This window comes from Cynoglossus semilaevis, chromosome 19, assembly GCF_000523025.1.
Source record: "Cynoglossus semilaevis isolate Cse_v1.0 chromosome 19, Cse_v1.0, whole genome shotgun sequence".
Classification (NCBI taxonomy): Eukaryota; Metazoa; Chordata; class Actinopteri; order Pleuronectiformes; family Cynoglossidae; genus Cynoglossus; species Cynoglossus semilaevis.
The window spans coordinates 11,603,714-11,625,797 of NC_024325.1; the positions used below are offsets into that span (position 1 = coordinate 11,603,714).

Below are 22,084 nucleotides of genomic sequence, written 5' to 3' on the forward strand. Positions count from 1 at the left end.
TCATTGTGGGGCGGAAGGGGTCACGAGGCAGCGATTTTTCAATTTGTTACTGATTTGTTTGCTGAGCAGAAGTCTGCACCCACCTCGTGTCACAGCTCTTGTCCTTCCAATCAATAATGCTTCATGTTTATGTATGTATCTGCCATTGATTGAATAGACCATGCAGCATAAGTGGGTTCAATAAAGCATCTAAATCTATCTATTGTATAAACACTAGGTGGTTTGGGTTGTAATCTGTAAAAACACTGGGGAGCTCAAACCCATGGACCATATGACTGGGTTTTATATAAATACATATTGTAAACAGCTCCAACTGTATTAAAGAGATGAAAATCCAGTTTGCATTTTTAAACAGTTTATTTCCACAATTGAACAAGAAAAGTCCTGAACAGCTGCAACTCACACTACACACATGACTCCACACAGTTTTAGCTTACTCTCTCACACACACATTCACACACACCTAAACAGAAAGGTACGACAATAAATGCTGTCAGAACTTTGAATTATGACCAAAACCAGGTATAAGTATTGAGCCAACCAATGACAATGAGAACATAATGTCACATCTATTACAATATTAGCATAAAAGTGATGTCCTTTTGACCTGAATGCTTTTCATATTTCTTCATTTTTTTATATGTCATATTGCATTGAATAAAAGCGTTAACAGTTTTATTTATTAAAGACAACAAAGACTACTTAGCTGAAATGTAAACAGAATGCATCATAACATATAGGATTGAGTATTTATATACAGACGCTTAGGGTAAACTCAAGTCTTTTCACATAAATGTCAATTTATTAAAAAAAAGTACATAAATACATAGATGATCCAGTAATAATTTTAATCAATGTTGTAATCAGTCTTTTCAGTAGACTCCTATGACAAGACTCTAAAAGTCCATGATATTATTAAAATATACATTCAAGTCTTGGATTGTGGGACATCAGACCAAAGGTGAGATAAAATTTGAATACCTGTCTCAAAGTGTTGTCTCTTAAGCCATACAGAAAAGGACTCAAAAATTTGGGGAAAATAATAAGACTGAGAAAAAGTATATACTGAACATGACTGGATGCGGTTGTATCTACGGACCAGTGGCTCTCTGGTTCGACCATGTTGAACAGGAGCGATAGAAGACACAGGCACAACTGGAAGAAGTGGAGCAACAGAGTGCGATGGGCCTTATGGGCATTTTCCACTTCAGATGAGGCTATTTTCACAGTGATCAAGACAGCGACATATGTGAAAATAATAATAAAGCCCACCATTACAAAATATATGGATATGAAAGTTACATTTACAATAGAACGGGTCTGCAGTCGGAAGATGCTGTTCTTGTGACAAGTGACTGGTGACAAAGGGAGCACCTCCTTCTCATGACTGACAAACAGCAAACACTGTGTGAGGGAGTCAAAGGAGATGACAGTCCATACAACAGTGATGGCTACCATGGTCCTCTTTGTTGTGGCGATGTTAGCATGCCTTAGAGGGAAGCGAATAGCGACGTATCTCTCCAAAGACATCACGGCCAGATTTAAGGGTGATATTTTAACACAAGCTATTGCCAATAAAGTGACAGCAGTACAAACGGAGAAGATAACCCTGACCTTCGCCGCAGCAAACAAATACAGTGTCAAAGAGGCTACGAGCTGGAGAGAATCAGTGTAGAGAAGATGGGCAAAAAGCATGTAACGAGGAGATTCCCGAAAATAGTGCTTACTCATCAAGGCGTACAGCATAACTCCGTTAAAATAAATGAAGACGAGACCTGGCAGAATGGACAGCAGAAGTTTGACAGGTATGGACTTGGCCAACTCTGCTGTTTCATTCATGACCAAGGCTTCTTTATCAGCTGTAAAAAAAACAGATAGTTCAGTGTTTAACAGCCAACACAGTAGGTTGTACTGTGTCTAATATATGTTTTTTTATTTTATTGCTAATCCCTTTAGTCAACATATCACAGATCAGCTTAGTAAAATAGATTTATAGAATTATAAATAGTAAATAGTAGTAAACACATTCAGTCAAACAAGTAAAGTAAATCATGGGTAATATAGTATAAGATAGACAAATATATTTAATGTCAGCTGTATACATGAAATATATGTCAAATTTACATTCAAAGTACATAAAGTACACAAAGGACATAAATTGTTTGACATGATAAAAACCCTATGCAATTTTAAACAGTTACAAACTCCAAATATAAATAGAAATATATTTTCTAATAGTTCATTAATGTACAATAAAAGAATGTTATATATTCTTGTATTGTACAAGGAGTCTGAACTTACCTCGGTCAGCAGTCAACAGTAACTATTTCTCTCTTGGACACATCCTTTAAAACAGTTTCATGCCTAGTGACATCATCGCCTTGGTTTGTTTCATAACCTATCAGAGTTCTGTGTTAAGTTTCCCCCTGGAGAGTATGTCAGAATCAGAATCAGAATCAGCTTTGTTGATTATAAAAGTACAGTGAAAATTATTATTATATATTATTTATTATTATTTTTTGGTGTATTTAAACATTGAGAGCACTCTATGGATAGAATAAGAAAGAGTATGGAAAAGCAACATTTTTATAAAATAATAACCAACTACATGTATATTAGACCCAATTCCCTATTTAAAGAAATATTCCAATTTATTAATTTAAACCTTCAAATTAATTAAAATGATCAAACTGGTTATGTACAGAAACCACACACAACTGCTGTAATCAAACCCTTGGTTAAAAATACTGCAAAAGAGTCTGAAACCTTGTCAAATTTTAGACCGATATAGAATCTCCATTCTGTGACGAAAATCTCGTCTCAAATCAGGATTCAGATCACACCGTAGTACAAATACAGCACTAGTTAAATAAGCATAGTTAACTTAGCCGTGTTAGCTTTGTCCTGCATTCATACAACCAACTTTAGAATAAGTTCAACCCAGATAAACTACACATCCCAGCCTAATCCCTTGGTGTTTCCCTTAATGACAATTATCTTTGAAACTAATAGTTTGTTTTGTTTTGTTTTTGTACATTACATATTTGGACATTTTGAAAAAACAAAAATGTAAAGATTTCAGCCAGTCCTCCTCCCTTGAAGACAATTTGCAACAGTCTTAATCACCAGTGAGGAAGATGTTTATTTTGACAAGTGACGGGATTTCATAGATACATACATACATACATACATACATACATATGTATATATATAAACATTTAAATGCATATATCAAAAAAGACGTCTTTGGTGAGGTTCTTTGTAAAGGGATTAAATCCCACAGAGGAGAGATTTTAGCTGCAGTTCTACAGTACTGATTTCATTGTAATTGTTTTTATTGAGTTAATTTTACTCACTTTTTAAAAACTTTAAATTATTCTTTGGAGTGTTTATATTATTTTCCTTCACCCTATACGGTGTCATATATTCCTATGATTCAAGTTAAATGCTCCATGTACTTCAACTTTGTTTACAAGTGGTTCAGCAAATTGAGCCCTTGGAGAAACCTCCTTTCATTAAGGCAGATTAATCATTTAGATGTTTGTTTACATTCAGTCCGACCCGTTGCTTCATCTCTTCCCCAGAGCGTCAATTAAACACCTCATTTTATTCCTTTGACTGCACCAGAAACACAAAGAAAACACTTTATTAATAATTCATGTACTTTGGAAAACTGCAGTTTAGTTTTGATTAACTCTTTGTTTTTGTCAACATGTTGACAACTGACTCTAAGTAAAACCCTGGGTGCTCAGCCCTAGCTCGGTGTAAGACAAATTCTAACCACAATTTTGTAAGATTATATCTTACAGGTATATAGAATTTTTTATAGAAAATGTAAGTTGTTAGGGTAATACTTGCTCTTTACATTTTTCAAATAATAATTAAAAACAAGAACGCTTAACTTTATTTTAGCCTCCTGTCTTCAGATCCGTTTTTCACAGCAGTGCAAGTCGTTACATGCAATTTGGTAGATTTGAGACTGTTCTCTGACCATCCAATCAAATCCCTCAAACCGCCATTTAACTCCGGGTCAACTAAAAGGTCTTGCAATGACACCAGCTTGATTCCAACGTAAAATCTGATTGGTTAAAAAAACAATCTAATTGCCATTCATTTTCAGCTCCCAGTGCCCAAACTACTGATTCTGAAGGCCTTAGGGCAGATTTCTTTTTCAAACTACCAACACAAAGGACTGAGATATGATGGTTTAAAGAGCTCAATTATATGAGACTGAGGAAATGCAATTACCACCACTGATTATAAACTGATGAATATTTCTCTGTGTTGGGGCAGAGGTCTGGACAGTCATTTTCAATATTAGTGATGGGGACAAATAGTTGTATGCTGCAATTGTGTGAAAATGTGTGTGTAATTTATTCTAATTTACTCAATGATAACAGATAAGCTGTATAAATTCCACTGACCTATAACACAGAACAGACAACTGACAGGTGTTTGTTATTCTCCTTTTATTACTGCTCTAATGTTAGCATTGCAGGCACATTTACAATGATTTCAAAATCTCTAAATGAAACGTGATTAAAAGAAGAAATGAACAATTTGGAAATTCAAATATATATATAAATATTGTAAAAAGGAAATGGTGAACATAATCCTTGTTTGAATATTTAAATAAGACCATGGCAAAAGGCAAAATATCTACATCAACTGAATGGCAACAATGACCTTGTATCAATAATAAATTAGGTTTATGTGAGACTGTTGGATGATGTCGAGTCATGTCGTCGGCTGGACACATTTCAACTGAAAACTGGACACTAGCTGTAGAAAACAGGAGAAAAGAAATTAGAGATAATCATAAAACTCAAAGCTTCTGTTTAATATCATCATATAATGAACCGAAGCTGTAGCTTCAGCGAACAAGATGAAGTTTGGGTTTTTTAGTTGTAGCTTAATGGTGCATTTGACCACCAGATGTCATTAAAGAGTGCTGAGGTGAAAAGCTTTGAATACTCCTTAAACCCTTTGTCGAAAGCTTTATTTGGCCGTCACTAACTACTGTGGTAGTCTCACGGCTAAAAGGTATAGCTGTGTAAATATATGTAAATATGTAAATATTCACTCACCACAAAATACCTTCTTTGAACTCTGTGAATTTGTGTCGCACCATAAATGTTGCAAGGGCATCTGCTACCTAACAAAACAGAATAACAGCTTTGTAAAAAACACAACACACACACACACAATTCATTCAGACCAAACTGCAAAATGACCATGAACCAAGTGTGTGAGTTACTTTTTCAGGCGCATCCTCGTGGACAGCGTGACCACACTGAGGCAAGACCTGCATCTGAAACTTCCCTGTGAACAAGCACAAAATCAGATGTGAACCAACTCGTGTCCTTTTTTGCTCCTTGTTGTTATTATTATAGTAGATATCTACTATATCCATCCCCTGGTTTTCACTATTTTGGATTAGTCCAACACACAGACAGGTCTAGTGGTTTGTTGAATATGTATTTTGAGTGTTTCATTTACAGGGAGTTCTCCTCTGACATGTCAAAGACGTGGACAGGATGTCTCTGCAGGATAAGGTGCCACCTACCTTGCATCTGCCCAATAGTAAGGTCTTTGTCAAGTCTGTCCACTCCTGTACAACAGAACAGATTCAAGTTAAATGCCCAGTAAAGAGCTGAACGACCTTTATATGGATGGATGGATGATCGCTTCTTAATGAAATATAACCTAGATTTAACATGGGTGTGTTCAACCTCCAGCTTGGTCCATTTCATTTAAATAAACACAACAATGTTTGCTGAAACTCAAATATGGTACATACAATAATGTGGTTTGGACACATACATCGGAAGTCTGTTTGCATTTATTGTCGGACTTTCACTCCCCCGTTTTGACCCCAAAGCTATTTATATTATTGCCTGAATCAAAACTGAAAATTGTTAAATCTATCCAAACATGCTAAGTGTTAACCTAGCCTATTTTTCTTGCACGCTGCTTAAAATACAGTAGGTGAGAGAACCTGCAAGCAGAAGCAGTTTTGGAACAGGGCAGGTGAGAAAGAGTGAGGAGAGGCCTCTGAACCAGCCATCCCAGTATTTCTCCGTCTTGGACAGCTCCACTCGCCAAGTAAACACGCTTTCCTTTTTAACCTGTGTGGTAAAAAAAAAAAGCTATAATGACATTTCTTACAACAGAGAATCACACTGCTACTGTCACGAACAGAACAGCACCTCCTGGTCATCCTCCTTCATTCGTTTCTTATTGGACGACTCTTCTTCTTCTTCATCAGCTTCCTCTTCAATTACAGCTTCGCCGATTGAATCCGAGACTCCTGGGCTGCTACAGGACTCCTCACATCTGTGAATGGCAGAACAATGTAGACGAAATATGAACTCATTCAGTACTAGAAGGGATTATTTAGGCTCCTAAACTTTTTAGCGAGTGAACCGGATGAATGGAAACAGTCAATAACAATGACACCATCACTCTACTGTATGCCCCTCCCATCAATGAAATATAGGCACATATACATACTTTTTCACTTGGCCTCCCATTGACACCCTCGCTGACTCTATATTTCGAATCTGGCCACTCTTCACGCTGTTAGAAAAAAAAAAAAGTTAAAGTCCAAGAAAAATTTGACCAAGTGTGGGAAACCAAGTCACTGTAGCAATGAAAGAAAGGGTTCATTTCTTTACCTCCACTCAATGGCGTTCTCCAAAGATTTAAATGTTTTCGGACGACATCTGAGAAAATTCTGCATACTGTTCAAAGCATCCATTGCTGTACCTAAAAGCAGTTCACAAATAAATTGTTCAGTATTTCATTAGTTTTATTAATAGTGTAAACTGGATGGAAGGTTAGATACTCAAGTGTCGTGGGTGCATTCTATAATCTGGTAAAAACTGTTATAATCTATTAATAATTTCAAAGGTTTTGGCAATTTTTCTCCCTTACAATTATGAATGGAAATATTTATTTTATCATTCTTTTAATAGAAAAGGGCATCTACCTTCAACAACATCAATGACACAGAGGCCTAGCAGGGAGGGTATGTGATTGGCAGCGGCTGTGTGGACGGCAATGGCTCCACCCATGCTGTGTCCGATAATCATGATTGGTGGAGGGTTGTCCCCGTAGAGCAACTCCACAACTTTGCCAACATCCCTAAAACAAGATAACATCATTTATGTACGTTGCAATAAAATCAATTTTAAAGGTTGACTAGTTACCAGTATTCTAGGAACAAACTAACCAACCAGATAACAAATCACTCATCAACTCATCACTCAACAATATAAATGTGTTCTGTTACCTCAAAGTTCTGATACCAAGTTGTTTAAGTATGAACTGTCACTGTCCACACTACACACTTGGAAACTTACTTTGCCATCATGTTTGCAGAGAGATCTTCTGGTTGTTTCACTTCAGTGTCACCTGTAAGTCAAAAGCACATTTTAAATGCAGTTAAAATGTGCAGAAAGATTCTGTTTCTGTAAGCTTCTGTAGTGAATATATATTTACCATGAGCTCGAAGGTCCATAGCCACCACCCTGCAATTGATCCGACTGCATATGACAGACTACAGAAAGACAATCATAACAAATGGTAAATGTCTTACTGCTTCAAAAATATTTGGCTGATGAAAAAAAAAAACACATAAAGGCTTCTGAACTAAAAGTCATGCTTACAGTGAAGACCGCCCAGGAGAGTGCAGAGTGGCCTCCTCCATGGAGAAGGAGCAGCACAGGACCACTGGAGCCACTGCAGTAGAGTCTGAAAATGTTCAGTGAAGTTACGGAAACAAAAACAGGCTCAAAGTTTTTTTAACTAACCATGGATAACATCCAGCTCGACATTATGACATTATTGGAAAAAAACTTAGCAAGGATATATCCTTCCCATTCTCGTTTTCCACCTCCACATCTTCCATGGTTTCAAAGTAATGGCTCCAGGGCAGGGGGCTGAAGTCTCTTTTTCGTCCAGGTCTGTATAAACACAAGTGAACAGGCAACATACTGTATGAAATAAAGTCACTCTGAGTAGAAAGAAGGGTACATGTCTAGCACAGAATATAACGTGTGAATTTTAGATGGTTTCAAAGGTAAATCAACACAGAGCCAAGATTTTTCAATTAGTGTCACAATTTGCCAAAGTTTCAGTCTGCCCTAAAAGTATAGGAATCACAACAATCTTGCAGGAGATCAAGATTTCTGCCTTTAATATCGCAGGCTGGTTTAGTAAAGGGTAGCAGTGTTGGATTTATTAAATAGGGATAGTCCAATCATCGTTGGATTGAACTGTGGATGAAGCTGAAAACTGTACAATCAATGCTACTGCGACAACAATGTTGTTGTGCATGTAATGTATAGCTTACTGCATATACAGTATGTACCACGGAGAAAGCACAGTCACAATTTGTCATCACGGCGCCGATAACCATTGATACATAAACGTGCGTTAATTGCCTTAAAATATTTTGTTTGAGAATAGTGCATCATTAAGTACACTTCACTTTGGAAACTAACTTCCTTGACCAGGATAACAGGGCGACCGTTTGTTTTTTAGCCATACTAACGCACGAAAAATAAAGAACTTCCTTGCAAAAACACGGGGTAACGTTCGTTACCAGTAAATTATTTGCGGAATATGCCAGAATAGAACAGAGAGGACTGACAACCTGTTATTGACTTGCTAACTCACCCCATTTTCATCTTAGAGCTGGACTGTAAACCACCTGCTATAGGGGGTCTGGAGGCTAACAGGTTCAAATGCAATTGTCTCTCCATCTGTAAATCTGTCACGATCTATTCAATGACACTTCTCCTCTCATTCGCAGCAAAGAACTATAGCTAAACACCAGGGACGATGAACGACGAACACTGAATTGTGCTAGCATACGCCAAACTAGCTCTAGCTGAATGCTAACAGCTGATACTGGTGAAGTAGTTGCCCATTCAAATGGCTGCATCCTACAGCCTACGCAGCCACTGCACGACCTGCGTCGCTTGCCTGATCTGCGTCACTACCGTTTGCGCATGCTCATAGGCGCCATCTTGGATAGATCAAAACGGCTACTCCACTTGGACAAACTTCACTCGAGTTCAGTAATGCGAAGCCACCTAGAGGCTCACCGTCACTGCCCAATTACAGTTGGACATGAAAGGTCGAGCACCACGTCATTTTAATACAATCATCACACAATCAATGTTAATAAAAGAAAAACAGTTGTTCGACCTATCTTTGCGTTCATGTTGGATGATACTGGCCCCAATAAAAAGTGAAACCATCGTCAGTCTCAGTAACTTCACTTCAACACGTCAGTAACAAAACATTAATTTTTTTAAACAAATCACAACACAGCTATGTATACTTCTTAAGTAATCATTAAAATAAATTTCCAAAATAATTTACATAATATGAGAACCGTTTATCTCTCAAATTGATGCTTTGCTTTGTTTAGTGCTTTGAACTTTTTGTAACTGCAGCTAATTTCCCTCTGGTGCTGAGGATGGCACACGTTCTGTCAAAGTTTGGCTCAACGTAAAAGAAAACACTTTAAAAAAACCATCAATTCAAGACTAGATTCTCATGATATACTGGGTCCTGCTTGTGTAAATACTATTTAGATCAACGGAAACAAAAGGTACGATCTTACGTCTGTAAGACAAGCGGCTATTTCATTTCCTAACACATGATGGCAGTACAATCATTTTGTCTGACCCAAATTTGTTGGGTCATACACACTGTTATTAATTACTTAATGGACGTTTATTAAACACATTTTTGCATATTTGTGAAAATATTCACAGATCTCTTTTTATAACGTTTACCTTGAATTATAAAAAGAATAAAATTAAAATGACTTACATTAAATTGTTCAGCCACAATTGTCCAGTTCAACCTGTTATTGTCTTTAAAGTTTATGCTCATTCTGCCCTTTTCTCTTCTTCTGTTTCACCTTTCATTTTTCTTCTGCATTCTTACACCAATTTTGTAATCCTAATGTCGTTGGTCTCGTGTTCAAATATCATTACTTTCAAAAGAAAAATGCACACAACACCATTTAATTTATTATTTGATTTTTGTATGTATGGGTTTGATTAATCATGAATAAAACCTTTAATTGTAGCACAGCACTAGTAACACATTTTCATCTAGGTTGTCGGTGTCGGAGTTACAGAAGCAAATCCTTTTAGTAAAAATAAGTTTGTGTCTAAGTTAAGTGTCTGCTAAATGTATTGTAATGTAACGTAATCATCAAGCTTTCTTCAATTAATATTTTCCTGGTAAACATGTGCCTAAACAAACACCACTGTGGACAACTGTGCTCCACTAACGTCTCAGTGACGCAGTCTGTGGCTAATTATAGACCATTCACTTATAGCCGAACACAAACCACAACTGATTGAAGGTTCCACGAGCTGTACGTCACAGCAACGAGTCGCCTGGCTGTTCGCCATGTAAATTCTTCATAGGCTGTAGGGAAGGTCACTTCAAACTGGTTGAAGCTAGACCAGTGATTTGTTTACCAGCCAGACTGCATCTTTAAAGGTTACTTACACTGTGTTCCCAGTAAGCTGTTTATAGTTCTGAGACCAAAGAGAGCAGGTGGTGTGAGCGGGTCCTCGCTCTTTACTTTCCTTGTTGAGGCTGTTATACATGGAAGTTTATCTTTTCTGTAGCTCGGTCACGTCAGTCATAGAGTATTGAAAACATGTGTGAATATCAGACCTTCAGTTTTGGTCATTCCCCAGATTCTCATGGCAGCTGTAGGACTGGTCTAATACCACTTTATCTCCACCTCATGACAATCTTTAGTATCTGATTCTTACTCTGTTATTGACACATTTTAATAGCTTGCTATATTTTTATTCTAAAACATTATATATATAAAAAAATGCACAGCCAAATATTAAAACTTTTGACACACTGAATATACTTATATTGACTATTATGACTGTAATTAGTGTAAAATTGTGTGGCATTTTTGTTAAAAACAAACAAGTACATAGTGTTAAGACAAAGTCCTCCTGGAATATGGAGCAAAAATAACTTGAGATGTTCTTATGAGCACTGTGACGAATGTTACAGCGGAACAGCAGGTGATTGGACATTTAGTTTGGCAGTGAACTGTTTTGCTCCGTCAACTCCATGACTTCTTGCATAAGCATGGTGAGGAGCATGACCTAAAGGTGCAACGGAAAGTCACATGGCTCAGTGGCATGCACGCTGAGATAAACATTTATGTATGTCGTCAGCTTTTCTAAACCTACACACACACACCTACTCCCTCTCACACACCCACTCTCTCTCTGTGTCTCCTTTCATTCTAAATATATGGATACAACAAGAAGAGACTTATGTCAGACGCCCCTCTTGGTAATTAATGACTTTTAAAATCCCTATTGGGATACATTTATGGTTAAATGTTGCGAATCTTCCAAGCAGCCAATATTGTAGAACACACACGACTCACTGTGCAAATACACATTCACAACAGGTCCCTGTTCAAAGAGAGGTAAATGACATTTAGCTAAAATTTGAAAAGTAAATAATATAAAATGTAAACACTGCCAAACCTGAAGACAGGAAGGTTGTAGAGCTAAAAAAAAAGCTAAAATGTTAACATTTTTTAATACTTTTATATTCATCTCTGAACTATGCAATGGTCTCAATGAATTCCTAGATTGAGACTGTATTGGCAAATCAAGGTTCATCCAAGTTTCACTTGGTCTGTCAGATGGATATTTAGTAAACAAAGAATCAGATAACAGATGCTTGCGTGCTGCCTTGTGTCATGTGCACAAGGTGTCTATGACTCCCTGGGTTTATCAGTCAGTCTGACAGTGAAGGAATAGCAGGACCAAATGACAGTCAGAGGTTTAACCATCTTAAAGGATTCAACTTTCTTTCCTCGATATCGGATTATACTATTTATTGGAAAATTATAAAGGTAAACACGGACTTTACAATTTTGTGTGCCATTTTTCTTTTTTTTTTTCATTTAAATGACCTGCATACTGTCAGAGTAGATGGATCTGTGGTTTGAGTTTAAACAGTGACATAAATAGTCCAAAATAGACAAAAGGTGACAAAACAACCGTTCTGCTAGTTTCTATTTACTATGGAGGATACGTTTTACACATGACATGTTAGCTTTCAAATACTGTATGAAATTTTCTAGCAGATGTGAACATTCACTCACTACTATAAATACCCTGTTATTGCAGCCTTTCTTTAAAGGGGAATGTGTGGAACCAGAAGCTACAACATTAAACGTTCTCAGTCACTGTGTTGTGGGCATTTTGGTAACAAACTTGATAAACTATTATTTCTCCACAATGGGGGAAGTTTACAGTGTGATTCTTTGCCACAGGAGACTCTGTGAGGCATATGTGGTTCCTATGGGAATTGAACCGAGAACACACACTAACAGCTACACTATAGAACAGGGTGTTAAACTCATTTTCACCAAGGGGCTACATCAGCAGTACAGTTCCCCCTGAAGGGCCGACGGTCAATGGCAGATTGTTTAAATGTAACTATTCCATAATGTATTAATAAATGGTTCTACAATTGATTATTATTTATATAAGTTACAAAATTTAAATACTTTTTAAGCTCCCGCGGTACAAAATGACTTGAGGAGCTGCATAAAGGTTCTAGTTCTCTGCATCCTCTTTTAATACTCAAAACAACAAATGATCTGTACACGCCTTTAGCTTTGGGCAGTCTTTATCTAAGAAAGGCTACTGCACTCATGCAGAATGTGTTGTACTGAGGACACGTTTCTGTAACACATCATACAAGCGGTACTTCCTCATCCCTCTGCCTACGTCTTATTACTAGGCTAAAAGCTAATACAAAATGAACCTGTTGATGTCATAAAGAACTGTTTTCTTCTGAATTCAACATCTGACGAGTTAACCCAATTTCATGTTGTTCTGATTTGTTCCATGCATGTTACTAGAAGAGGTGAAGAAATGGTCGGCATGAAACCCACAGAAGTTGTTCCCTCTGCTGGAATCAAGTTCTTTGGCGCCGGAATAGCAGCCTGCATCGCTGACCTAGTCACCTTTCCTTTGGATACTGCTAAAGTCAGGCTGCAGGTTAGATGTACACCGCTATAAAGGACACGTTTATATTTCTTTGTAATGTTTTAAGATACTGATTATGTTTAAATGTCACTCCTGTATTCAGATTCAAGGAGAGTCTAATAAAGCCCATGGTGCCAGTACGACAAAGTACCGAGGAGTATTTGGAACCATCACCACCATAGTGCGCGCAGAGGGGCTCCAAGGTCTTTACAATGGGCTGGTTGCTGGTCTGCAGAGACAGATGAGCTTTGCATCGGTTCGAATCGGTCTTTACGATTCCATGAAGCAGTTCTACACTCGAGGCAGTGAAAGTGAGTGTTGTTTTCATTCATCAATCAAAAATGTAACTCAGGTTCAGAGGTGTGTATGTCTATTCAAACAGACTGGTTCACAACAGTGTCAATGTTAGGGTGGTCATTGTGACTGGTGTTCATTTTTATGCTCAGATGGTGGGATTGTAACACGCCTCATGGCTGGCTGCACCACAGGAGCCATGGCTGTGGCTTTCGCTCAACCTACAGATGTGGTGAAGGTGCGTTTCCAAGCCCAGGCGCGAGTGGCCAATGGTACCAAGAGATACAACGGCACTCTGGATGCCTACAAGACTATTGCCCGGGATGAAGGGATAAGAGGCCTTTGGAAAGGTATTAGTCCGTTTTAAGTTCTTAATTAAACTTTATGCATGTGGTCATAAAGGTGTTTCGAATGTCTTAAACAAAACTTGAACATTTATTAGATGGGTTGAAATACTACATGTTAGGTTTTCAATCTGAGCTTTACAAGCTTTGGTTAACTCTGTATTATTATCATTTATTTATTTATTATTATTCAGGGGGATAGAAGAATATACATAGAATCCACCACGACCTAAGTGTTTAATACTCTGTATTTCTTTCTTTCAGGCTGCATGCCAAACATCACACGTAACGCCATCGTTAACTGTGCAGAGCTGGTGACATATGACATGATCAAAGAACTCATTCTGAAGTATGATGTGATGACAGGTGAGACCATTCATCATTTGTTTTTATTTATTCATTTCACTGTCTTTGTGACAGTGAAGTGAAAGTATGTGAAAGTATGTGTGTGTGTTTCACACTAGCTCTATTTAACATGTTTAGCTACATTAACTACAAAAAACCTCTTCAGGGTTATTTATAGGTGTCGAAGTTGTGCTTTTCTGACGTGTCTGCTTTGCTACAAACAAATACAAAACCATGGTTATGGTAAATCAATGAAAAGGAATGCAGATCATTTTAAATCTCCTCAGTTAATGTTTGTAAAAGAGTATTCAATGTCTGAGGTAACTGTTTATCAGTGTTACATTGCAACAAACATGGTGTAAGACTGAGAAACAGGATTTTCCCTCAAAGACTGCAGAAGAATGTGACTCTACTGTTGCTTCCACACAGACAACCTGCCCTGCCACTTCACCGCGGCCTTTGGCGCAGGCTTCTGCACAACAATCGTGGCCTCTCCTGTGGATGTTGTCAAAACACGGTTTATGAACTCAGCAGCTGGTCAGTACCGCAGCGCCGTTGACTGTGCCTTAATCATGTTGAAAAATGAAGGACCCATGGCCTTCTACAAAGGGTAAAGATGGACACAGATCAGAGTGAATCGTAGAACAATCCAGAACTTGCAGCACTGTTTGACTGTGCTTTTCTGTCTTTAGGTTCACACCTGCTTTCTTGCGACTGGGCTCCTGGAACATTGTGATGTTTGTGACTTATGAGCAGATAAAAAGAGGTATGATCAGGGCACAGCAGCACTGGGAGTCTCCGCTATGACTCTAGTTCATCTAATTTTTCAAGACGTGCTTGGAGATGGACGATTACCATTATTTAAGAGACGTTTTTTAACAGAAGCTTGGATTCAGGCATCATCTTCACATTTCTGACTCTCACAGTTCCCCAAGGAATATTGACAATTTGATTGTCGTGTCAGAACGAGAAGCAACGGAAAGTCACTTGTCTCCTTAAATAAATGTGACAGGGATGGGGAATGATTTGTTTTAGCTCAGCTCATTGATCAGATTTCAGTTTGATGTTTAATGTTCAGAATACAGAACAGTGGTCTGCAGCTCTTCTCTCTGCTATTGACCAGTTAGTCTTGCTTTGTGTGGTCTTGTTGTCAATCTTTACATTCCTAATATTTATTAATGAAACCCCATTCACTTTTATCTGATTACTTGTTATTTTCTCATCCTAACGTCGATACTCTGCCCAACTTTGACTGTTATTTGTGTTGTTTAGTGTTGACATCTTGGATTCTTTTCTCTCTTTTCTGTTTTGTTCATTTAGTTTTGACTGTTTTATGTTCTTTAACATTGCTTTTAATGTTCCTAATGTTGTTTCTTAACCTAATATTTTATAGCCTCCTTACTGAAGCCTTTTTAAATTGATGTCACTACCTCCATGTTTAGAATTTAGGACATAATGTAATTGTGTTATTTTTCAACTGCATTTTTAAGTTACATGCTGTGATAAGACAATGTCTGTTTGAACTCAGGATGCCAAATGAAGAGGTGCAAATTAGTCTGGATTTCTGAAAAGTCCGGTGTGTTTTGACACCGGGGCTTCTCTTGTACAATCTACAGATGTGTGTATTAAATGATCCCCCATTTGTAAATAAAATAAAAAGATTTACAGACTCTTTTGTTCGATGCATTGTTTTATGTTGTGTTGCTCAGATATCAGACTTTGGTTAGTTGAAGTCCAGGGTGTCTGTAAACTAACATGGAAACATAAACAACATAAACAAGGATGTCTTAACTTACACTTCCAACAGCATATAAAGAATGGTTTGTAGAATTTATTCAATCTAAAATACAATAATATATGTACATACACAATAAGTTACAAGAAAAGCAGAAACGTCTGCATGGTGAAAAACTAAGAGTAAATTTGCTAATTTACTAAACCTGAAAATCTAAAGTACAAACGCTACAGTTTTCACTTTAGATTTTGAGTATGTCAGTTGCTCCACTCATTCTGTCACCTAGGCACAGCTAAACTACAGTTAGTGTTAAACAATGTCAGATTTTGTGAACGTCAGACTACTGCGGAGGTTGTGGCTAACAAGTAACAGCTGTGGTCATGGTAAAAACCAAAATGTCTCAAACAGCAATTTCATTTCTGTGTTTCTTTAGTCATGTCTGCCTGTCCTGCACATCAGATGACTCAGAGGCCTGGCCATGTTCTCCACATGTAAGATTAGCAGCGGCATTGAAGGAATGTATGTCCATGTTGATGTCAGCCAATGAGAGCAGGGAGGATGGGATTGGTCTGAAGGACAAGTGGTTCTCCTTAAAGTCACAGTTCCTTCAATGTTTCGTTTTTTTCTTCGGGATACGTTAAAGACCTTTCTTGAATTGAGGAAAGTAAAGTTGAGTTCTGACATCACAGAGAGACTCTTCAGTTCTCGTATGTGCAAAACATTTTAGGCTGTACCATGTGTCTTTGTGAATTTCTCACAGAGATCACATCCTGGTTGGCTGACACCTCTGGAGACTGCCACAGAAACCAGTAGAAATGCTTCCCTGCACAGACTGCAGGTCAGGGTTTGTTCAGTAAGTTTATAGAGGCATTTCATGCCATCTATATTCCTATTATTGGAAACCTCCTGGATTATCATAGATTCCTCCTATATTTCTTAGACTTACCCAGTATCTAGGGTTCATGACTTCAGAGCTTTTTTGGTCAGATACCTTTGCTCCGGTGAGAGCTTTTCAGGAAACTGGATGTCAAAGGTAATGATGAGGTTTCCTTTTTGTACAGAGTCCTGGAATAGAGGCATTCCTTCTCCAAACACTACTTTTTTATATGAAGGACTGATGAAAAAAAAGAGAAAAGATACGACTTATACACTGGATATTTAGAATAAAGTCAACATTGACAGTCTCCACGTGCTGTTACAGACAGTTAACCTCAGCTTTTTCCTAATGAGTCACATCCATATTCCTATGTACGTGTCTATACTAAGCTTAACTCTTCGTGTCGTTGTCGACTTACTGCACAATGTCGTTGATGGGTATAGTAAGTATTCTGCCATCCAGTGTCTTTACATCCACAGAGAATCCAGTCAGAGCCTGAGGGAGAGGATGCTTTGTTTTAATGCTTTTTTTAAAAAAAAGAAAAACGGGTGGGCAAACAGTTCTACAAAGGGGCCACTGTGGCTGCAGGTTTATGTTCCAACCAAGCAGCAGCACACCTGACTTGACTAATTTAATCAACTAATCTGCGACTTCAGACAGCTGATTGGTCAATGCTCTGGATCGCTTGGAAGAAAACCCTGTAGCCACAGCAGCCCTTTGAGGACCAGTTTCCCTTCTCCAGACAAACGTTTGAACCCCAATCACTCACCATCTCCAGAGAAATGCGGGCTGTGTAGATCAGGTCATTGTCTTCTCTAACAAACCGAGGATGAATCTTCTGAACCACTATGAACACAATATCTGCAGGGATGTTGTTCGGCCCCTGAGAGCAAATATCAGCAGCATGAATGTAAATCAATCAGGATCTTTTCATATTTTAAGCTCAGAGTTAGCACACCTTCAATAGAGCATGTGTGTTCTCATCAGTTACAATTTAGTTTAATCTTGTCCCTCGAATGAGTTCAAGCAATGTTTAACGTTTATATCTTTTTTTAGAAAGAAAGAGTTAATCTGGTCATTTTGACCAAAGTACATTAAATGAAAACATAATAAATCAATCTCTTTTGCCTGATCTCCCTCCTTGTTGAAGATGATCCGTGTGCCTTCCTTCCATCCAGGTTTGACATCTATACAGAGAACCTTCTTTTTGATGCTTGAAATTTCTGAATCATCAGCCAATTCCTGGAAAACAATATAATAAATACCATTTCTGAATTCTTCAAATTGAAAAACTAAAATAATATTTTGATGCTTTATCAGGCATCTGTGACTAGCCCACCCTGCGAGAGATCTCTATCCGTTTTGTGCATCCGTGGTAAAGCTCCTCCAGGGTCAGCTGGAGGTCCTTCTCTACCGGGGGGTCTTGTGTCTTGAGCACTACCTGCTTCAGACCACCCAACCTTAGTGGTGCGTCAGTAGTGTGAAAATCTAGTAGTGAAAGAAAATGACACATTTTTGCAAATGATAAATCAGCTGCTAAAAAAGGAAGTGGTGTAGACTTTTGGCTATGAATTTTCTCACCTGAAAATGGGTTGTTTCCTCCAAAGAACTGCCTGAATGTTTTCTCCGGTTGACCATGGTAGGTATATTTCGATGACCATGCTCCACCTGCGGCATACTCTGTTGGAATTCCACCTTTCAGACCCTCTTCACCAAACTTGTCATATGTAGCTTTCTTACAAGCTGTAATCACACAAACACAAACACATCTGCAAATGTCCATGTGATGCTCTCCACCTGCTAATCACTTCACCAAGAAATATTCACCTCAGATTTAACATCAGGTTGACTTTATTTCTTTTTTTGATTTCGTTGCTGTGTTCACTCCCTGAACAACTTCTACTGGACTATGGCTGTACTAGTATTGACTGTGCAATGACAATAAAGAGTTAGCCTAAGTGTCACGGTCACTCACGGTCACTCAGCACATCGTAGGCTTCACTCAGTTGTGTGAACTTCTCGCTGCTTCCTGCTTCTGTGTTGCTGCTTGGGTGAAACTTCAAGGCAAGCCGCCGATATCTGTGACCATGAAGAAAAAGACACATTTAAGACTAAAAGGAAGAACTGGCACTCACTCAACCTTACCATCCTTCAGAAACAGTATTTGTCAAAGCTTATCTCGTCCTCTGAGAAAGTGGTACTTTTTATTGTGATGACTATTTACTTAGAGAAGGAAAATAAAATACCAAAAATTAAGACAAAGAAAATGTAAATGTCAGAGAGAACAATCTCGACAATTTCACAAGCAAATCAAAATGGTTATTTTGGTGTGGTTAAAAACCTACGCTTTTTTAATATCTGCAGTTGTTGCATTTCTGTTGAGCTCAAGCGTCTCATAATAATCGAAAGACATTTTGGAATTAAGTTGCTACGCAGCTCCACAATCAGAAAGATGTGGGGTCAACATGCTATGAGAAGATGAAAGGCAAAATACAGAACATCACCACAAAGTCCTTTCATGTTGCTAAATAATGTGATTTCGGTCTTGTAGTGTTTTGGAGTTCTTTTCTTCTTCTTTCGTGTTTTAAAGACATGATGGTAAAATGAAACACTGAAGCTTAAATCAAAAAGGCTTCGTTTCCTGAAGCTTTTCAATACAATCATTTTTGGTGGCGTCTAGTGGTTAAAAGTATGAAGCGCAGCTTGAATATACAATCCCTTTGCTCACTCAACAGAGTTGGCTTGAGTTGAGTTGATTGATTCTGTTCAATATTATGTGACAGTACCAAGCAGTTCAAAATTGACGAATGTTGCATTTACAGATCTTATATAAAGTCCAAGTTTATCATATCGAAAAAGCAGCTCGTGTGTCAAACCCTCTCAGTATGAGCTGAGGTTGTCGTAATTGTCATTTTACTTTAGCTTGTTGCCAACTCAAAGTCTGATTGGTTAAAGAAACAACGTCATTGTCAATTTGTGTGGTGTGAAACTGTTAAATGTACCATACTTCATGCCTTTCTTTTGTATTTACATAAACTGCATTTTCTCAACCAGCCGTTAGTCGAAGACAAACAAACACATAAATGTTTATATATATATATATATATATATACGTATGTAGAACTTTATTTCAGAGCCTTCTTTATCAGAAGCTTTTGCTCGAAAGAGAGCTTCTTTGGAAAGTCAATGTCGAAGGTAATGACGAGGTTTCCTCTCTGTGAAGGACTGTGGAGCAGTGGCATTCCCTCTCCAGTCACCACTTTTGTGTAGCTGGGGCTGACAGGTTTAAACAGACAAAATGAAGACAAAAATTAGTGATTAGTTCATGTGATGCACAAACAGAACCATCGGTTACAGAGGTGTCAAACCCATCATGGAAGGGCCAACATTTAAAATGCAGTGTAGGTTGTGGGTCAAACAGGGTTTACAGGATTACGTGTAAATATAAAAACTGCAATGGGGCTATTTTTTTTAAAGTGGACCTAGCACCACCTACAGGTCAAAAGTGAGAGTTACATGTTCAAGAACAGCAAAACTCCCCTTTGGTGCAGAAACACAGTGAGAACAAAGTTCATGCTTAAAGACTCACTGTACGATGTCATTGATCGGGATCCGGAGCAGTCTTCCATCCAGTGTCTCCACCTCCAGAGAGAAGCCCGTAAGAGCCTGAGAGAGAAGCCATTTTTACTGTTCATTCACTTAAAGACGAGGTGCAGATAGCCAATTTATGTCTTTATATATTGTATATATATACATATATACATTTAGATATAATAGGCTTTGACTTCAACAAAATATTGATGTTATAGTTGTAGAAAATTGTAAATACAAACTCAGGATTGACTTACCATCTCTAAAGAAATCTGCATCATGTAAAGAAGATCATCGTCTTGTCTCTTAAACAGTGGATGACTCTTCTGTCGCACTATGAACACGACATCTGCAGGAACATTGTTCGGTCCCTGACAATTAAAATGGACCGAAATTACAACAGGAAAATAAAGATCATTATAAAAGACAACAGCTCGTCCCCGTACCTGATGGTTCACAAAGCTTTCCTCCGTTTTTTAAATGAATTTTATCAATTGTGTTTAAAGTCAACGATAGTAAAATATACTTTAAAATGATAAGACTGTGGTTTCTTTACCTGATCTCCTTCTTTAGAAAAAACAATTCTTGCCCCTTCTTTCCATCCAGGACTCACGTCTATGGATAAGATCTTGTCCTTAATGCTAGACATGTGTCCGTCCTCATTCATAACCTTATCAAACAGAAAATGAGATAAAAAAAACAAGATGTCACACTTTTTATATGTTTTTGACCATAATAATATGGATAAAGTATTAATATTTGACCTTTGCACAGTTAGAATGGCAGTGAGACGTGGAGTCTTACCCTTCGAGATATTCTGATCTTTTTTGTGCCTCCATGGAAGAGATCGCTGAGGGACAGGAACAGCTCTCTCTCTATCGATGGATCCTGTGGCTTTATCACAGCTCTTCTGAGGCCACCCAACATAAGTGGTTCAGCGTTTGAATGCAAATCTAACATCAATTTTGGATATGATATGAATAACAAAACCAAATGTGTATACATTTAAGACTACAAACTGTTAAAGATACTTTGTATATATGCACAAAGAATATTTATCCTACCTGCAAATGGGTTATTGCCTCCAAAAAACTCCCTGAATGTCTTTTCTGGATTCCCATGATAAGTATATTTATTTGACCAATATTGGTTGTTTCCTAACTCAGGTGGTAGACCATCTCTTAGACCCTCTTCACCAAATTTGTCAAAAGTAGCCCTTTTACGAGCTGTAAAAAAAGGAAAAAAAATTAAATAATGAGCAGATTGATGTGCACAGTGTATCCAATAATTCCCTCCAGATATCCACTTATTGTTGCTCTAATACACAGTCGAGCTTAAAATACCATCACACGACGTGTAGTATTGTTACAGATCGTTTACAAAACAGTGAATGTATATATTATATATATTATAGTATATAGTATATATTTCAAAGGTGCTCACGGTCACTCAGAACATCGTAGGCTTCACCCAGATGAGTAAAGGTTTCTCTGCTCTCTGCTTCGTCGCAGTTACATGGATGAAACTTTAATGCAAGACGCCGATATCTGTAGAAATCAAAGAAAAGAGGTGAGGTAGAAAGATTATACATTTGAAATAAAATTTGAAAAAAATTGAAGATGAAAAAAGAAACTATACATATAAGGATATATGATGTAAAACACAGCTCTAACTGAGAACACTGGCTGGCTGTGTGTACGACGGGACGATGAGAAGTCAGTTAAGGACTTACGCTTTTTTAATGTCGCCGTCTGTTGCGTTCCTGTTTAGGTTTAGTGTCGCATAAAAATCCACAGCCATTTCTGAAGAAAAGGAAAAA

General features: G+C 37.8%; 5 protein-coding genes across 7 annotated transcripts; 1 reads left to right on the plus strand and 4 right to left on the minus strand.

Annotated features, from left to right (window-relative positions):
- Positions 1–915: 915 nt before the first annotated feature.
- Positions 916–1,912, minus strand: LOC112488648 (melanocyte-stimulating hormone receptor-like). The gene has a single exon (XM_025065849.1). It carries the CDS (start codon positions 1,837–1,839, stop codon positions 916–918), a length of 924 nt encoding a protein of 307 aa, XP_024921617.1. The 5' UTR covers positions 1,840–1,912.
- Positions 1,913–4,445: 2,533 nt separating this feature from the next.
- ppme1 (protein phosphatase methylesterase 1) lies at positions 4,446–9,063 on the minus strand. The gene is made up of 14 exons (XM_008332986.3): positions 8,683–9,063; positions 7,874–7,967; positions 7,671–7,763; positions 7,504–7,561; positions 7,365–7,416; positions 6,992–7,146; positions 6,678–6,768; positions 6,514–6,579; positions 6,210–6,336; positions 5,999–6,128; positions 5,567–5,611; positions 5,258–5,322; positions 5,088–5,155; positions 4,446–4,782 (listed from the first exon to the last, which is right to left on the minus strand). The coding sequence occupies exons 1-14, from the start codon at positions 8,766–8,768 to the stop codon at positions 4,779–4,781; spliced, it is 1,134 nt and encodes a 377-aa protein (XP_008331208.1). The 5' UTR covers positions 8,769–9,063; the 3' UTR covers positions 4,446–4,778.
- Positions 9,064–9,204: 141 nt separating this feature from the next.
- On the plus strand, positions 9,205–15,720 carry LOC103395318 (mitochondrial uncoupling protein 2-like). 3 transcript variants are annotated; one of them, XM_008332985.3, is made up of 7 exons: positions 9,205–9,298; positions 12,956–13,091; positions 13,183–13,390; positions 13,526–13,723; positions 13,982–14,083; positions 14,492–14,672; positions 14,755–15,720. In XM_008332985.3, the coding sequence occupies exons 2-7, from the start codon at positions 12,966–12,968 to the stop codon at positions 14,867–14,869; spliced, it is 930 nt and encodes a 309-aa protein (XP_008331207.1). In that variant the 5' UTR covers positions 9,205–9,298; positions 12,956–12,965; the 3' UTR covers positions 14,870–15,720. The 3 variants fall into 3 exon arrangements, with proteins under 3 accessions (XP_008331207.1, XP_008331205.1, XP_008331206.1); XM_008332983.3 differs by lacking the exon at positions 9,205–9,298 and adding an exon at positions 11,772–11,935 and having other exon boundaries at positions 12,953–13,091; XM_008332984.3 differs by lacking the exon at positions 9,205–9,298 and adding an exon at positions 11,772–11,935.
- Positions 15,721–15,760: 40 nt separating this feature from the next.
- Positions 15,761–19,675, minus strand: LOC103395317 (dnaJ homolog subfamily B member 13-like). Its single transcript, XM_008332980.3, has 8 exons — positions 19,020–19,675; positions 18,650–18,753; positions 18,256–18,417; positions 18,014–18,162; positions 17,803–17,916; positions 17,444–17,557; positions 17,093–17,169; positions 15,761–16,911 (listed from the first exon to the last, which is right to left on the minus strand). The coding sequence occupies exons 1-8, from the start codon at positions 19,085–19,087 to the stop codon at positions 16,758–16,760; spliced, it is 942 nt and encodes a 313-aa protein (XP_008331202.1). The 5' UTR covers positions 19,088–19,675; the 3' UTR covers positions 15,761–16,757.
- Positions 19,236–22,065, minus strand: LOC103395332 (dnaJ homolog subfamily B member 13-like). Its single transcript, XM_008333000.3, has 8 exons — positions 21,998–22,065; positions 21,709–21,812; positions 21,330–21,491; positions 21,070–21,218; positions 20,822–20,935; positions 20,523–20,636; positions 20,264–20,340; positions 19,236–19,950 (listed from the first exon to the last, which is right to left on the minus strand). Exons 1-8 carry the CDS (start codon positions 22,063–22,065, stop codon positions 19,800–19,802), a joined length of 939 nt encoding a protein of 312 aa, XP_008331222.1. The 3' UTR covers positions 19,236–19,799.
- Positions 22,066–22,084: the final 19 nt, after the last annotated feature.

Bases quoted from the DNA above. Each gene is read 5' to 3' on its own strand.
- LOC103395318 (XM_008332985.3), top strand. From the start codon at position 12,966: ATGGTCGGCATGAAACCCACAGAAGTTGTTCCCTCTGCTGGAATCAAG. The intron at 13,092-13,182 runs GTTAGATGTACA...TCCTGTATTCAG, and splicing joins CTGCTAAAGTCAGGCTGCAG to ATTCAAGGAGAGTCTAATAA. The intron at 14,673-14,754 runs GTAAAGATGGAC...TTCTGTCTTTAG, and splicing joins CCCATGGCCTTCTACAAAGG to GTTCACACCTGCTTTCTTGC.
- ppme1 (XM_008332986.3), bottom strand. From the start codon at position 8,768: ATGGAGAGACAATTGCATTTGAACCTGTTAGCCTCCAGACCCCCTATA. The intron at 6,580-6,677 runs GTAAAGAAATGA...TTTTTCTAACAG, and splicing joins GAGAACGCCATTGAGTGGAG to CGTGAAGAGTGGCCAGATTC. The intron at 6,129-6,209 runs GTGCTGTTCTGT...TTTACCACACAG, and splicing joins TGAAGGAGGATGACCAGGAG to GTTAAAAAGGAAAGCGTGTT.
- LOC103395317 (XM_008332980.3), bottom strand. From the start codon at position 19,087: ATGTCTTTCGATTATTATGAGACGCTTGAGCTCAACAGAAATGCAACA. The intron at 18,754-19,019 runs GTAGGTTTTTAA...TCATGGTCACAG, and splicing joins ACTGCAGATATTAAAAAAGC to ATATCGGCGGCTTGCCTTGA. The intron at 17,170-17,443 runs GTGAGTGATTGG...CCTCTCCCTCAG, and splicing joins CCCGCATTTCTCTGGAGATG to GCTCTGACTGGATTCTCTGT.
- LOC103395332 (XM_008333000.3), bottom strand. From the start codon at position 22,065: ATGGCTGTGGATTTTTATGCGACACTAAACCTAAACAGGAACGCAACA. The intron at 21,813-21,997 runs GTAAGTCCTTAA...TGATTTCTACAG, and splicing joins GACGGCGACATTAAAAAAGC to ATATCGGCGTCTTGCATTAA. The intron at 20,341-20,522 runs GTAAGTCAATCC...CTTCTCTCTCAG, and splicing joins TGCAGATTTCTTTAGAGATG to GCTCTTACGGGCTTCTCTCT.
- LOC112488648 (XM_025065849.1), bottom strand. From the start codon at position 1,839: ATGAATGAAACAGCAGAGTTGGCCAAGTCCATACCTGTCAAACTTCTG.